The sequence below is a fragment of the Stigmatopora argus genome, chromosome 2 (genome assembly GCF_051989625.1).
Source record: "Stigmatopora argus isolate UIUO_Sarg chromosome 2, RoL_Sarg_1.0, whole genome shotgun sequence".
Classification (NCBI taxonomy): domain Eukaryota; kingdom Metazoa; phylum Chordata; class Actinopteri; order Syngnathiformes; family Syngnathidae; genus Stigmatopora; species Stigmatopora argus.
The window spans coordinates 20,244,667-20,261,438 of record NC_135388.1 but is presented as its reverse complement, the minus strand read 5'-3'; the positions used below and the strand labels follow the sequence as shown (position 1 = coordinate 20,261,438).

Sequence of the window (16,772 nt, the reverse complement as noted above, 5' to 3'; positions counted from 1 at the left end):
ACTCCCCCCGCGCGTGTCACCAAAGAAGCAATGCGAAGCCCCGCTTCACTGGGATGATTTGTGGGCTCAGCAGGGGTGCAATGAACCAAACACAAGATTAAAACGTCCCAGTCTTCAAGGCCAAATAGGAAAAAAATCCGATAGCGTCTCTGGTATTGTTCAGAGGGCCGGTCCAAATGTGCCGGCGGGCCGTAGTTTGGTGACCCCTGCTCTAAAGGGACCCGAAAAAAATGCAGTTCATAAATGCCAGTATCTTGCGCATGCAAAACGAACTTGTGCCCACAAGATGCTTTAGTATACATCATGTTGGTTCACATACTTATATGCAGGCTTCATCTGTTAGCTTCTAAAATTGTTCAAATTATAATATGGAGACCACGTACACGAGTAAAGAATTGTCATGCTGGTGTCAATTAATGATGCTGTTACACAAGTTTGAGCATTTTTAGGTGGGCTCTGCAGTCATTCTGTCGTTTTGAGCGTTGGACCCCACCAGAAAAGAATGATTTAATCGGAAAATGTATCTCATGAGCATCTAGTGTGCACACATTAGGAATTGATGCGCGCACTTATTTTATATTTGGTGCACAACATTTATATCTCTAAATGAGCTAATGCTGGAAAAAACTCAAACATTTTAACGCCCTTTTGATGCATTTTAGGGCTACGGTTTTGTAGTAAAACTAAAGCCCACTTTGTAAAATTACTGAAATACTAATTGCCAACTTATACAGCCAGATTCACCAATTGCAATCGAACAATAATTATTCTATGAGACGCTACATACTCTTAACCCAACGACCAACAACACAGTTTAAAAAAAAAGAAGCAGCTTGGCCTGGCCAATGTAGTTGTGTTAAAAGAATACGAACAGTGAAAATGAACCATGATGATCTGTAAAGCATCCATCAGTTTTTGTCTCTGATATTCTAAAACCCAAATCATACCAGCGATCCACTGACTGAACATCTGCCTTACCAGGTTCCAACCCCTGTGAGCTCAACTGCCTGGCTTCGGATCATAACTTCTACTACAACTTTGGCCGTGTGCTTGATGGCACAGCCTGTGACAAAGTACCAGGATCTGTGTGCATCAACGGGCACTGTCTGGTGAGAGCAAGCTGCATGAGCAAGGGCAAATTACTGAACAGTATACAGTCATACCTCTACTTACGAATGCCTCTAAGTACACATTTTTCAGTTTACACATTCTTTTATATGCAAATGAGTGACTCGAGATACAAAAAAGATCCAAGTAACAAAATTCCCCAAAAAGTAAATGGATTTCCTTATCCGTTATTTTATTTTGAAAATATTGTCGCGGATGCCTTGATTCTCCCTCCCTGCCCTATACTGGGCTCTCATTGGCTGTCTCACAAGAACCACTATTCATGTTTCAAGATTCCCTCCTACATACCTGTCTACCTCGATTGAATGCTCCCCTTATTAATGATTGCAATTCCCCTTTTCAAAGCGATTAAAAACCATACAAATGCAACTTGGCACATATTTTCACACACAAACGCACACACATAGGCCAGACGTAAAAGTCTAAAATGTACTACAAAGTGGATGGCTTTCGGCCCTGATAGAACGAAATCTTGCCGCCGTCTGGCGGACAAATACGAGTATTACGTCTCCCACAGAGTGAACTATTTCCACGGCGCAGGGCACATTTTCACTGGAATTTTTGGCCATTTTATTATTTTTAAGACAGTAATGAATCATTTTCATATAATGTTCTCTCATTTTTGTTTTTCTCACATCTTTCATACAAAACTGGGAAACTGAACAATTTTAAAGGCACTTGTTTGAGGACCGTGGAACGAATTAGAGAATTTGCATATAAAGTACTGCTCTACTTACGAAATTTTCAAGTTACAAAAAAAGTTCTGGAATCAATTAATTAGAAGTAGAAAGTAGAGGTATGACTTTGATTTTTGCCTCGATAATCAAAAAGATTTAGAGTGTTCTATCCGCTTACCATGCATATTTTTGGAATGTGGGCGACACCAGAGTACCCAGAAAAAACCCACACCTGCCCAGGTGGACTGACTTGGATTTGGACCCAGGATCCTAGAACTGTGAGACTGACGTGCTGAACATTCAGCCGCCAGGCTGCCTTGATTTGGGTGCTTAATATAAAATACCCAGATAGATTGAAGCCCCGAAGTGGTGAAGGAGGATAGTAATTACTTTTTCACCACTACTGCAAATCAGAGAAATTAGACATTATTTTTTAAATTTCATAAACATAGTTCCTTCCACTCGGCGGCCCAATGGAAGTGTGATTACCGCATTGGCATCACGGTTCTGAGATCGAGGGTCCGATCCCAGGACCAGACTACTATACTATGTGGAGTTTGCATGAGCTCATTCACAGGTTTTCTCTGGGTTCTCCAGTTTCCTCCCACATCCCAGAAACATGCATTTCAGGCTGGTTCAACGCTCTGAATACCCTTTAAGTATGTGTTTGTCATTCTGAATAATACACTTGTTTGTCTTTACATGGAAAAAAAAACTTCCACCAGATAGTGAGCATGGAAAGTGTTTCTCTCCAGTGTGTGTTCTCGTGTGACCTATTTTTTATTATTGCCTTTTGAGAGAAATTTGGACCACAAACTGAGCAGGAAAAGAGTTTCACTCCAGTATATGTTATGTGACATGTTAAAGGTCTGTTTTGAAAGAAACATTAACAACAAACCTAGCAAGAAAAGGTTTTCTCTGCATGTGTTCTTGGGTGACATTTTAATGTTCCGTTTTCCTTTTCTGAAAAGCTTTCAAAACAAATTGAGCAGCAAAAGGGTTTCTCTCCTGTGTGTCTTCTTGCCAGGGGTATTAAATGACCCTTTCTAAAGAACCTTTGCATCGGATTGGCACAGTTTCCCCCTGCCAGACCCAATGGCTGCTACCCTGCATGTGGCATAGGTTGGCTCTAGCATATGCCTATAGCACCCTAACCTCAATTCCAGCATCATTGAGACACAGCTTCCTTCTAGCAAATGGCAGCCCAGCGACGTGTTGGGAGATACCCAATGGGAACCGACATTACCACGACAATTAAAAAAAAAGAACACCTTCATAATTTGGATTGTTTTCATATCAAGTAACAATACCCAATGAGAATTTTCGTAACCTGAATATTTGGCATAGAGAAGCATTTGGAAGTAGAGGTACCACTGTAAGTCGTTAGATATTGTTTTGTCGTTGTTGTTGTTGTTGTTTTCCGTGCTATGTTACAAGGCAATGTTCACTCCTTGTGTATTATTTACCTTTTGACCATTTAGTTCCTGTTAAGCAAATGCATGCTCGAGGTGTTTTCATGTTTTTAAGAGAATATAAGGGCTGATGATAGGTTTCCTAAATTGTTGTGCTGGATATGAAGTCTAAAGTAAAAGGTGTTCACTGTAATCTATGTAGCAACAAGGTTATTCATGCAACTATTATCTTTTGGAATTTGCAAAGGCCCTATTATCTTTCTTCACTGGGCCCCTTGCTCCAAGTAAATGTTTCAAAGACAAGGAAATGACAGAGAAAAGCAACAGAGAGCGTTTCTATTATCCTAAGTAGAAATTCTTGCCAGATCATATGTACAAACATAAGATGGTCATCTTTAAAGTGCAGTAAACATGTCTATAATTCTCTGCTTCATTCAGAAGCCTGGTTGTGATTCCATCTTGGGTTCAAAGGAGAAAGAGGATGCCTGCATGATCTGCGGGGGGAAAAACACCACCTGCCTTCACCACAGGAGTGTTTACCAGAGCAACGGCCTGGAGGCAGGTAGGATGCACACACACACACACACACACACACATGTGCAATAATCACCATAAGGAATCACTTTCCGACCTGCTTTAAGTCCAGATAAAGCAAGGCTTTTGGCTTGTTTAGTCTCAAGGGTTTTGTGATTTGTTTGTTAAAAAAGTTTATGCCTAACAATTCCAGTTGCTGGCTATCTAATTCAATTAACAACCGGAAGTTTACAATAATTATACATTCTTTGAATGAACATTTATATGCGTAGTCCAGAATGGCATCCAATGGAGCAGGGGTGGTGGTTCGGCAGACGAGTGGTTAGCGCATCGGCCTCACAGTTCTAAGGTCAAAGGGTTCAATCTCAGATAGGTTTTCAGTGTGTGCATTTTGCATGGTCTCCCTAGGCTTGTGTCAGTTTTCTCTGGGTATTCCGATTTCCTCATCATCACTCATCTTCTGTACTGCGGATCCTTGTAAGGGTTGCGGGGTTTGGTGGACCCTACTTTAGACAACTGACTTCCGGCGAAAGCCAGACAACACCCTAGACTGGTCGCCAGTCAGCCGGAGGGCACACAGAGAAACAGATGACCATTCGCACCCCCAATCATACCGCCACCAGCGGAAATCGAGCTCACGATTGCCCGCACCATAGTCAGGCGAGTGAACCACTACCCTACCAGGCACTCCGGTTTCCTCCCACTTCCAAAAAACATGCAGGGGTTCCCCCGCCTGGTGCCCATACTTAGCTTGGATAGTCTCCAACACGAGCCTTAAAAGGAAAAGCGTAAGCGTAAAGAAATGCGGTTCCGAAAATGAATGAATGAATATCCTATATGAAATAATAACTAAAGTTGTAAAACATTGCTTTTTACCTAGGTCTACAATGTCTTCTGTGTCTGTCTTGCTACTGTAACTAAGGAAATTCTCCAAATACTAGATGAAATAAAGTTCTAATCTAATCTATAAAGGCCATGGATTTGACCCATTTTAATTGACATATCCATGCGCGTAAAGAAGAATCATAAAAAGATTGTGCTAGCACTGGAAGAGGCACATTCTCTAAAATATTAGTTAAACATGACTCAAATTGCGACTGGTTAGCACTTCAGTGGTCACTGCTGGGGTGCCCGTCCGAGCAGGTCAGCCAGAATGGATCAACGTGAGCTTGGAGAAAACAAGCTGATAATGTCGGCTTTGTTCGGAGAACTCTGGGTTGTGGGAGGTTTTCTGCCCACACGCAGCTGTGCTTTCTAACGGAGCGAGCATTGACGGAGGGTGGCGACACAAAACGCTCCCACACAAGATCAGACACTTTAGAGTTCATCAGGGCCTGTGTGACGTTGGAACCTTGCTGAACGTTGTGCATAGTTTCCACTGAAACTGGTAAGCAATAGCAACCAGAGCAAAAGCTTGCTCACAGCGTGTAATGAATGACCCTCATAAGGCATCAGCTTTTCACTCTGGAACAGCGGGAAAACCATAGAGATGTCTTTGTCCTTTTTGTTGGCACTCCGGGAGAGAATATTACCATTTACTAAATTGCAACGATCTCAACTCATTCATAAAATGTGTGGGACGTGGCTTGCATGCAGCCTTTTAAACAGCGTTACTTGTCAAATTAAATTTAAACTGCCCTGACAATCTACACCACTTTGATCTTTTTTATTTAAGCAAATGGGTACAAAATGGTGTCAATATATGTGACTAATCTGTAACATATGTCCTAAAGCAAGCCTGTCATCTTTGTCACATTGTAGGTATGGTTTCCTTCAGAGAGTCAGTATGTAAGCAAACACATAAATATTTCACTCGCTTGGTTGTCACTGATGGTGGTCAGATTTATTTCAACTGTGAAGGGTTAACAACCCCCTTCCCGCCCGCCTATTAAAATGGATTGGGCATCTATATAATCACTGGTACTCAAAATACGCTGTGGTGTTGGCACCTTAGAGATGTTTTGGCAGTGGAAGAGTCCCAGAATAGCAACTCCACCGACCCCTACCGGAGTTCCTGTCCGGCCATCCACAATGGGACACCGCGTGATGGCCGGCAGGAGAGCTCAGGTAGGATTTTTGAACACAGCTTGCTGACGACTGGGAGATCGCCTTGTTTTCTTGGGGAGGCACAGCGGCGAGACTGTTCCCGGTTCGCGGAGGTGAGCGACGGTCATGTCACGCCGTCCTCCCGGAGGAGGCGACGAGTGGAGAGGAGGGAGGAGTGGTTGGACGCTCGAGCCCCTGAACAAGTTCCTCGCTCGACCACGCCCGTCCAAGCTCCTCGCTCGACCTCGCCCGTCCAAGCTCCTCGCCCGTCCAAGTTCCTCGCTCGACCACGCCCGTCCAAGCTCTTCGCTCGACCTCGCCCGTCCAAGCTCCTCGCTCGACCTCGCCCGTCCAAGCTCCTCGCTCGACCTCGCCCGTCCAAGCTTCCCATATTCCCGTGCCGAAGCCACCCACAATACTCCCCGTGCCGGGTGGACCGCCAGTCGCACCCATGCCGAAGCCACGCACAATATTCCATGTGCCGGCTGGACCGCCAGTCGCACCCGTGCCAAAGCCATGCACAATATTTCCCATGCCAGCTGGACCGCCAGTCGCACCCGTGCCGAAGCCATGAACCAGGTTTCCCGTGCCGGCTGGACCGCCAGTCGCACCCGTGCCGAAGCCACGAACCAGGTTTCCCATGCCGGCTGGACCAGCAGTCGCACCCGTGCCGAAGCCACGCACAATATTCCCCGTGCCGGCTGGACCGCCAGTCGCACCCGTGTAAAAGCCACGCACAATATTTCCCATGCCGGCTGGACCGCCAGTCGCACCCGTGCCTAAGCCCGGCGGAGACCCTCTCGGCGAGGGCTTCGAGGCCAAGGGCGGAGACCCTCATATGAATATTTACTTTGCAATTCGATTTGCCTAAATGTCCCACTTGCACCCCTAACATTTTGAGTTTGAACCAACTGTAAAATAAGGAATTCCGTTACGTCTTTGGGGAGACGTCGAGGCGGGGTTACGAGGAATAGGACCCAATCGCAGAGAAGCAGGCGAGGATGAGGGAAATAGTGCTCATACCAAAACTTTGATAACTTAGGCTGGATCTTAGAAAATAACCAAGACTTATAAATCAAATCACAAAACCAAACCTGACTAGGGAAAACACGGGGGATCGAGGAACGAGGTAATGCAGACAGATGGCAAGGGAAGTAAGACAGACGATCCGACAAATGACATAATATTCAGTCGGGTTAAAATAGACACAACAGGAACTAATTTTGAATCACGCGCAGCTCCACGAGCGCAACGGCAAGGCAGGGGGGATAAACAAGAGTAGGGAAACAAACATCAGAACACAGGGAGTAAGCAATGGAAAAACAATAACAAGCTAGTCCTAACAGATACTAACAATAAAATACATTTTGTATCTGTCATGCTATCGTGTTTTCACCAAAACGCGGCTCTATTCTTCTGGTCAATGGAATTTAGTCAATCAACTAGGATTAAATAACATTCGACTCAATTGCATAATTTACTCCCATGTCAGTACATGATTAGATTCAGGTCTCTAATGAAGTGTGCTGTTTTGTTGGCTAGGAGGACCTTTTGGATACAACGAAGTGGCCAAGATACCAGCTGGAGCCACTCACATCCGAGTTACGGATAACAGTGGGAATTATCTCGGTAAGATCACGGACACGCGAAGGCCACCTGCTTGTTTACGTGTATCTATTTCAGCCTCCTGCTGTGTCACTGACTCCATGGCGACGCTTGTCAACGTGTCAAATGATTTCCTGGCCTTGCTGTTACTTCCTCTCTCCCAGAGACAGTCAGTGCTAAGCACTCCATGTCTGCTTGGGTTTTCCAGGCAACATAACTACAACCTCTATTCTTGTGTATGAGACTAAAATAGAAGCAGCCAAGTAATGGCCACACAGTAGTTTGTAATGGACACATCTGAAAGCTTTACCTGGCCACTCGGGCAAAGAAGTTGAATGTGCTTGTTTCCATTTTATGTCATGGAAAATCCCTTTGAGCGCTTGGTTGCGTCAACTGCCTTTTAAGGACATGTGGTTAATGTCATTCTTGAACGCGCCCCTAAATCCCCTCATCTCCCCATTTCATTGAGATCCACTGATACAGAACGCTAACTTGTGTCATATTAAACAAGAAAGGTTTTATTCTTTCCTCTTAAAGCTCTCCAGAATGGCCACTCACAGTTCGTGATTAATGGTAACTGGAAGATCAGTGTCCCAGGTGAGTACCATATAGCTGGGACCAAACTTTTATATCGGCGCTCAGCGGACACTTGGGAGAGCTTTGAGGTCCCAGGACCAACGCAGGAAGACTTGCATCTAATGGTGAGATGCCGCAAAGTGCTTCTCTGGTAACACATTTACATCTTAAATCACTGCACTTCCACTCCTACAGATACATAGTTTTTACATGATTAAAAAACTGGGAATTACTCACTAAAACAAGGGTGTCTTAACTGGTCCTCAAGGGCCCCTGGTTTTTGTTCAAACCGATCCAACAGAAACAGTTTAACAAGGGAGGTTTCTGCTGAAACAAGCAGCACCCAACCACAATCAACTGATTACACTTGTAATACGCCAGATTGGGGAAAAAAAGGTGCCCTTTGCTTTGGTTGGAATGAAAACCTTCACCCTTTTTGTAGAATACCGTATTTTCTCCCATATACGCCATATTTTTCACTCAAAAAAAAGATTACTGAATCAAGGGTACGGCTTATATGCGCACAAATTAGACTTGATATGCACGGAACTGCAAGGTGACAAAGACGAAACGCCATAACACAAGACAAGTGGGGCCGATACGGTCATTTATTTAAAAATAGAGAAAAGATAAACAGATACACGCTAAACAAAATGTATTTGGACATCTATGAATGAAATTCAAGAAGAAGAAAAAAAACATATCTAGCATAAAACGTAAAAAAACTCACTTGTGTCTACCATTGCTCGCTCAGGGTGCCAGCATCTTATTGTAGTTAAATGTGTTCTGACTGGCCAGACGCGAGTAGCCTTGATACATGTGTTTGTAGTGTTTACCATGTCAGCACATCCCAATACTTGTTAAGGCTGATCGAAGGTCTTGCGGTCGATCATTAAAATATCAGCTTTGATACCTGTGTAATGTGTATCTGATGCTATTATTGCACCCAGAAACTTGGTGAACACTAGACCGCTACGAACACACTGGTGTACTGCTCATGTGACTTCCTTTTTGAATTTGTCTACGTGCAGGCAACACCCTTTCGGAATGTGCAATCCAGCAGACGATCCTTTCGATTCATACAGCATTTCAGAAATACCACGTGCTTTGATTTTCTTAAGCTTTTCCCTTCAAAGTAACACATTTGCACTCCCTATTAAAATCATAAATATGGAGATGAACATTGTGAATCGGGGGCGTCTTATACGAGAGAAATTGTAAAATTCAACGATTTTAAGGCAATGTTAAGGGTACGGCTTATACGCAGAGGCGGCTACCATGCGAGAAAATACGGTAATTCAGACAACCACACACTAGGTGATACCACTTTGTCATATGAAAGACTAAAGATGCAAACTGACAATGTATTTTTTTCTTTCTACATAAAGGTTCTGGCCACAGGCAGAAACCCAGGAATTGAGTATGAGTACTGGTTACCACCTGACCAATACGACCTTCATCATGGGAGAAGTCCACTGCGTCAGGCTCACCAAAGCGGCAACTACATTCCCTGGCAACAACCAACCATTCCAACCACCACGACCACCACGACCACCACAACACGACCTCCAGCAGTGAGCACCCATCCCCACTGGTGTAAGTTTTATTCCTTTTGGCTCGTATTTAACAGAATTAAAACTTTTTAGTTTCTCCATCGATGTTTGACCATGTCTCAAGTCAGAACATTAACTCATTCAATCAATGTTAAAAAATATGATGTGACGTTTCAAAGAAAAATCCACCTCACAAACATCCAATTGTCTTTATTGATAAGGTGCCATAGAAATGCAATTATCACTGCCCATAGTTGGCTGGGATAGGCTCCAATACAGCTGTGCTCCTTGTGAGGATAAGTGTTATGAAAATGATTGGTTCTGCTTGAATATCATAAATGCAGTAGTCTGTTAAAGACAGTGATATTGCATGCACCAAACTTCACTTATTTTCTGTAATTGCAGGTCATATATGTAGATATGTCAAGTTTAGGATGACTCCAGTTGTTCTCCATTCAGCTATTTTTTACTCTAAACTTTAAAGTAGAAGTACGGTAATCCCTCAAATATCGCGCCTTCATCTATCGCTGCTTCACTATATCGCAGATTTTTTCTGGGGAATTTTTTTTTAATTACTTTTTTTGTAAGTTCATAAAAATGTGAAAATCCATGCTGAAACTCCCAAGCGGAAGCCATTCCCCTGTCCTCCGCTTGCTACTAGGACTCAGCACTGAAGTAAAAAAATATATATACATATATATATATATATATATATATATATATATATATATATATATATATATATATATATATATATATATATATATCGGGGTGACCCTACTTCGCGGTTTTTCATTTATTGTGGCCATGTCTGCTCTACATTAACCACGATAATCGAGGGATTACTGTATATACGTCGCATTTTTTAATTTTAGCAGAAATCTCGAACAAACATACTTTAAAGTTTAAAGTACATCCCGATAGTTGTTAAGGTGCATTTTTTATTTTTTTAGAAATCTAGAACAAACATACTTTAAAGTTTAAAGTATGTTTGTTCTAGATTTCTGTTAAATTGACAAAAGGCAAGGTATACTCCAGTTTGACTTACATCTACTTTTTCCTCCTCTTCATTGTGCATTATTTGGCTGGTGTGTCTTATACTCAGGTATGACTTATAGTCCGAAAAACACAGTACATACCCAATCTAAATCTAGACTAACGATAGTCTGCACCAGGCAAAGCTGTGTTTTAGACCAGGATTGTGTAATTTTGTGGACTACATAAAATTATTAAAGCTGGATATGGGAGTGAACATCACCAACTCATTCAGACCCAATATAAATTCATTTTTTGCAGATCCAATCCAATCTTAATTTGAAAAGTGATGACATTTGTACCGACCGCTTTAAACAACTTATAGTATTTTTTCCCAAGCAGTCGTTAGGCCAAAGAAGCCGGTACGGCACCCTCCGAGCAATCCCATTTTGCCTCCTCGCCTAGAACGAGAGGAGAGCCACAGAAACCTGCTGCCTCAACCCTCGCCAGGAAGTAAGTTGATGGCATCCAAATCACACCTGAACAAACTTTAAGACATTGGTTGAGTTTACAGATTTGGACTAAAATGTATTTTTCTGTGTCTGTATTCTCACCCTCTTGCTACTGTGACAGTGAAATGCGTGATGAATAAAGTTATCTAAACTAATCTATAATTACCTTTTTTTTCAATCATCTCTGGTTTATTTGAACTCCAGGGCATTGTGGGAAATGTCGCCGAGTCAAAGGTCGAAGAGAACGGCATAGGCAGTATTGCCAAAAAGACTTTAGTAAGTTGGAACTTTTTATCTTTGCTATGACAAAGTGATTTTAATACTTAAAAGATGCTTTTTTTACCAATTAGTTTTTCGAGCCAGAGTCTTGGGGAAGCTGTACAGGGGAGAAGAGACACGTTACGATGTCCAAATCCTCCACACTTATCGGAACGGCTTCCGCCTGGAGCACCGCGAGTTCCTTTGGGTCCCGAATGTGTGTGACTGTCCTAACCTGGAAAGGGGCAAGCAGTACATACTAATGGTGCGCCGACACATTAACTACGAGCATACGCTGAACCGCATTCTACTGGAAGAGGACAGCTACGTGGTACCGTACAGACCGAGAGAGGATGAGCTTGTGCTGCAACTCCAGAGTCTGTGTGACAACAGAGGACATAAATATCCTGCCGCATGACCCGACTGAAACACAGAATGTGGCTTAAATTTAGCTTTTCTGGACGTTGCAAGCATTCATCCATCCAAGGCCTGATGAACATCAGAGCGTTGTTACTGGGGAGAAATGTCACCCAAAGTCTCCACACTAAGACACCAAAGAGTTATTTAAAAGTCTGTATGGCTTACTATTCTACAGAGCACTTTAGGTGGACAGCTCAAGCCACCTGTAAACACAAAGCAAAGATTATTGACTGAAAAAAAATTATCATTTGCTTTGAAGTCTAGTTAACTTTATCTATAATCCTTATAAAGCGTGATTTATGTGTGTGTGTGTGTGTGTGTGTGTGTGTGTGTGTGTGTTAAGATTCTCTCGCTGTTTGTCAAAACCGTGCAACGTAGAGAGTTGAATTTTTTTGTACACAATATAACATATACTCTATTTCAATTTTAAGGAAAAATCCACCTCTTATAATTAAGATTGTTCAAATAAATCAATGCATAGGTTAGTAATTATACCATTGTAAGCATGGTTATATGATTTATATAACCATTTTTTAAAAATCTTTTTTATCTGTCATTCGAGATATTACCCTACTTTGTTGTCTATTATGTATTTTTAGCCTTTGTTCGTTATGGGCATCTACCAGTATTTTAATGTGTAATAAATACAATTTAATCACTATTGTTTTGCGGCTTGGACAAGGGCATTAGGTTTTTTTTAAACTGTCCAGATCAAAATATACGCAATGGAGAAAATCAATTAGATATTAATCATATGTTTGATGTTGGCATGGTGGGAGAGATTATTATATCTGCCTCACAGTTCTGAGATCAAAGGTTCTAGCATTGGAGTTTCGATGTTTGCCCTATGTCTGTGTGGGTTTTTTCTGGGTACTCTGGTTTCCTCTTGCAAGCCAAAAATCATGCATAGAATTGGCTGACTAAATTGTCTGGAGATATGGGTGTCCGCATGAATGGTTGTCTAATTGTGCCCTGCCATTGGCTGGCAACCAATTTTGGGTATACCCTGCCTACTGCCCGTATTTGGTTGAGATAGGCTTCAGCGCCCCATGACCCTTGTGAGGCATGTAAAATGAATGAATTAATCTTTGTTGTTTCAACTGCCATGCACCTTAAGTAAATGTCATACTAAACTTGACATATTTACGTATATGAGGTACAATTACAGAAAATAAGTGAAGTTTGGTGCAAGCAATTTCAGTGTCTTTAGCAGACTACTGCATTTGTGATATTCGAGCAGAACCATTCATGTTCTATACCACTTATCCACACAAGGGGAACAGGGGTGTTGGAGCCTATCCCAGCCAACTGTGGCAAGCGATAATTGCATCATTATGGCACCTTATCAATAAAGATAATTGGAAGTTTGTGAGGTGGATTTTTCTTTAAAAAGTCACATAATATTATTTACTTTTATTTTTATTTTATTTTTTGCTTTACAATGCCTATATTTATGAATGTTAGAAGCATCAACCAAATATGGCTTTGTGGTCCATCAATGCAGTGTCTTTTTTTGTGCTAAATGAGATTGGTGTTGCTATATTTTGTTATGTGGCATTGACAAGCTTCAAAAATCTTGTGTGTATCAATGAACTCCACTAATTTGAACTGTATGTTCAATGTGTTTCAATTGGCTTTTCTGCAATATTTTATTCATTCATTTTCTGAACCACTTATCCTCACAAGGGTCGCGGGGGGCGCTGGAGCCTATCCTACCTGACTTTGGGCACGAGGTGGGGGACACCCTGAATCGGTGGCCAACCAATCGCAGGGCACGAAGAAATGGACAAAACTGAAACACACAATTACTGCTCTGTACATTATTAGTGATTTTTTTTATACTCTCCTCTCCTCCAACCACACCCTCTTACCCCCCCAGGCCCCCTCCCCTAATTTCCACTCCTGATTCACTGCTGAGAATTAATGGCACAGTGGTACATACCAGAAAGAACACCATTATTGTAAACAAGAAAACATTGTATTTATAAAATAAAGCAAGACAGAAAGAAGAAAAATATAGCATCAAAATTACAACGGTGAATGCTACTGAATTACACATAATTAGACTGGACCATTGCTTTTAATCAACTAAGCAAGTCATCTCGGTAGCAAGAAGTGTGATATATGTAACACGGATCCACCTAAACAGGAATGTTTGTTCAGGTTAATTCTTATTTTACTACATACTTCACCTAACTACTTAATGTGTGCAATGTGTTCCCACTAGAATTCAGTTGAAAATGAAGCACATTGCTACATTCAAACTTTACTATGAGTGTGTGTAAGTAACATAGAACCAAACTTAGAACAAGTACCGTATTTTCTCGCATATATGCCGCCTCTGCGTATAAGCCGTACCCTTAAAATCATTGAATTTTACAATTTCTCTCATAAGAGACACCCCCGATTCACAATTTTCGCCTCCATATTCATGGTTTTCATAGTGAGTACAAATGTGTTACTTTGAAGGGAAAATCTTAAGAAAAATCATCGCACGTGGTATTTCTGAGATACTGTATTAATTGAAAGGATTGTCTGCACGTTGCCTGCATGTAGATACATTCAAAAAGGAAGTCACGTGACCAGTACAACCAGGATGTGTGTCCATAGCGCTCTAGTTTTCACCAAGTCTCTGGGTACAATAATAGCATGAGATACACATTACACAGGTATCAAGGCTGATATTTCAATGATCGACCGCAAGACCTTCGATCAGCCTTAATAACTATTGGGATGTGCTAACATGGTAAACACTTGAAACACATGTATCAAGGCTACATGCGTCTGGCCAGTCAGAGCACGCTTAATTACGGTAAGATGGCGGCGCCCTGAGCGACCAATGGCAGTCACAAGTAAGTGAGTTTTTTCAAATTCTATGCAAGATACGGATTACTTTTTTTCTTGAATTTCATTCATAGACATCACAATAAATTTTGTTTAGCATTTTATCTGTTTATCTTTTCTCTATTTTGAAATAAATGACCGTATCGCCCACATTGTCTTGCGTTATGCCATTTCGTCTTTTGTCACCATGCAGTTTTGTGCATGTCAAATCGAATTTGTGCCCATATAAGCCGTACCCTTGATTCAGTCATCATTTTTTTTGCGACAAATACGACATATATGCGAGAAAATCCGGTAACTATTCTTCTTCCAACATTTTCACAAATGGAAAAACAAGGTTTTGCTGTTTTATTTAAATAGTCATTGTTATTACTGACTGCTTTTCATTGCAAGAGGCAGAAAGTTTCAATCCTTTCTGAGACAGCTTCATTGGTATTGGTTTGGGAATTGTGAAATGAAGGTAGCAAAGTATAGTACATATAGTATAGTATAGCAGAGAGGCCAAAACACACTTAACTAAGCAGCAGTCATTCACAGCACATGAGAAATATCTTATTTGCAGGCAATTAAAACAAATTCCTCTTGATTGCATGTAATTATATTTTCCAACATCCATTCTTTTTGCTGTCTTGTTATTTAGACGGACAGAAAGAATATGCACAGTTTAGATGTCTATTCAGAATTATTTCTTTGGCTTATAGCCAGACAAAATGGAGTTCATTCATTCATTCATTTTATAAAACGCTTATCCTCACAAGGGTCGCGTGGGCTGCTGGAGCGTATCCCAGCTAGCTGCGGGCACCAGGCAGGGGACATCCTGAATTGGTGGCCAGCCAATCGCAGGGCACAAGGAAACGGACAACCATTCACACTCACACTCATTTCTAGGGGCAATTTAGAGTGTTTATTCAGCTTACCTTGCATGTTTTGGGGAAGTGGGAGGAAACCGGAGTACCCGGAGAAGACCCACCCAAGCCGGGGAGAACATGCAAACTCCATACATTTAGGACCGACCTGGGATCAAACCCACAACTTTGAGGCCGACGCGCTAACCACTCGACTGCCAGGCCGCCCATTTATGTTATTTTTTTATTATTATTTTAATAATGATCCAAATATTGCTTATTTTGGTCCCATTTATTATAGTGTAAATTATGTGTTATAGTCCAAGTTAAGGTTATTTTTGGAAGGGGGGGTGATATCATTATATAGGCAGTATGACAATAATAAAAAGTGAGAAAAGAGATGTTACCTGTTTTATAAATTGACTAAGCAGGTTTTGTAATCTACACAACTACACAAAGGGAACCCATTTGGCACGCATCGCCTGCATTTGCTTTAAAAAGCTTCTGTCTTCATTTTGAACGGAACGTTATGTCATGGAAAGGCAGATATTTACGCATCAAAACCAATCTGATTACACTAGGTGTTTTTATTAATAGGTTTTCAATAACAATGGCTAAAGTATATATGGTCAGACATGAGCTGCGAAAGAGATAATGTGCGGGTGTGTAACATGACAGTATGTGACAAGTGTTTTTTGCTGGTGTCCCCATTCATTAAAAAAAATTAGCTGGTGAAACATTCATTCATTTTCGTAGGGCACACATGAAGACAGAAAACCATTTGTACTCACAAACACACCGCCACTAAGCGGGAATCGATCCCAAAGACATGCGAGTGAACCACTATATCCTCAGGTGGCTTATGTGCAAAAACACGTTAATAATTCCGATTAGTATGTTAGTTCAAATTATTAACCCTGTTTTACAAAGTAAAAAAAGATTGGAATGTGTGTCTCTTCCTTGATTTCACCAGTGTATATAAGTGAGCAGATTCAGCATGCCCATTTAAGAATGTTAAAAAAAAAGTGTAATAACCTTTTGACCTCAAATATTATTCCCATTTGTCTTAAAAGATAAAAGCACTCGTAAACAGTTGGATATACTGTACAGCATTGTAACAGTAAGTTATTGCCAACATCAACCAGGACTAGACCTGAAATGGCAAATTTCTGTCTGGAAATGAAAATGCAATAAAACTGTCTACCAAAAAATGACAAAAGAAGACAAGTAATTCCACCGTAGCCAAGTCAAATGTTTTTTCAGTCATAGAAAACTGATGTTGAAGTGACCAAATTCCCTGTCTCCCAAACAAAGACGTTTTCTGTTCACTTTGGCAATTACCAGTCAAGTCTTCACCAATTTCATGACATTAGGTTCACCATGATTT

At 41.4% G+C, this 16,772-nt stretch overlaps 1 protein-coding gene across 1 annotated transcript in view; it reads left to right on the top strand.

Annotated features, from left to right (window-relative positions):
* Nucleotides 1-12,357, top strand: part of adamtsl5 (ADAMTS like 5) — a 42,146-nt gene extending 29,789 nt beyond the window's left edge. The window contains exons 6-13 of the mRNA XM_077594987.1: nucleotides 982-1,109; nucleotides 3,656-3,779; nucleotides 7,340-7,426; nucleotides 7,940-8,103; nucleotides 9,367-9,574; nucleotides 10,909-11,019; nucleotides 11,223-11,294; nucleotides 11,369-12,357. Of these exons, the coding sequence (XP_077451113.1) occupies nucleotides 982-1,109; nucleotides 3,656-3,779; nucleotides 7,340-7,426; nucleotides 7,940-8,103; nucleotides 9,367-9,574; nucleotides 10,909-11,019; nucleotides 11,223-11,294; nucleotides 11,369-11,694 (1,220 nt within the window). The 3' untranslated portion in view covers nucleotides 11,695-12,357. The remainder of the gene's footprint in view (nucleotides 1-981; nucleotides 1,110-3,655; nucleotides 3,780-7,339; nucleotides 7,427-7,939; nucleotides 8,104-9,366; nucleotides 9,575-10,908; nucleotides 11,020-11,222; nucleotides 11,295-11,368) is intronic.
* The last annotated feature ends 4,415 nt before the right edge of the window (nucleotides 12,358-16,772 follow it).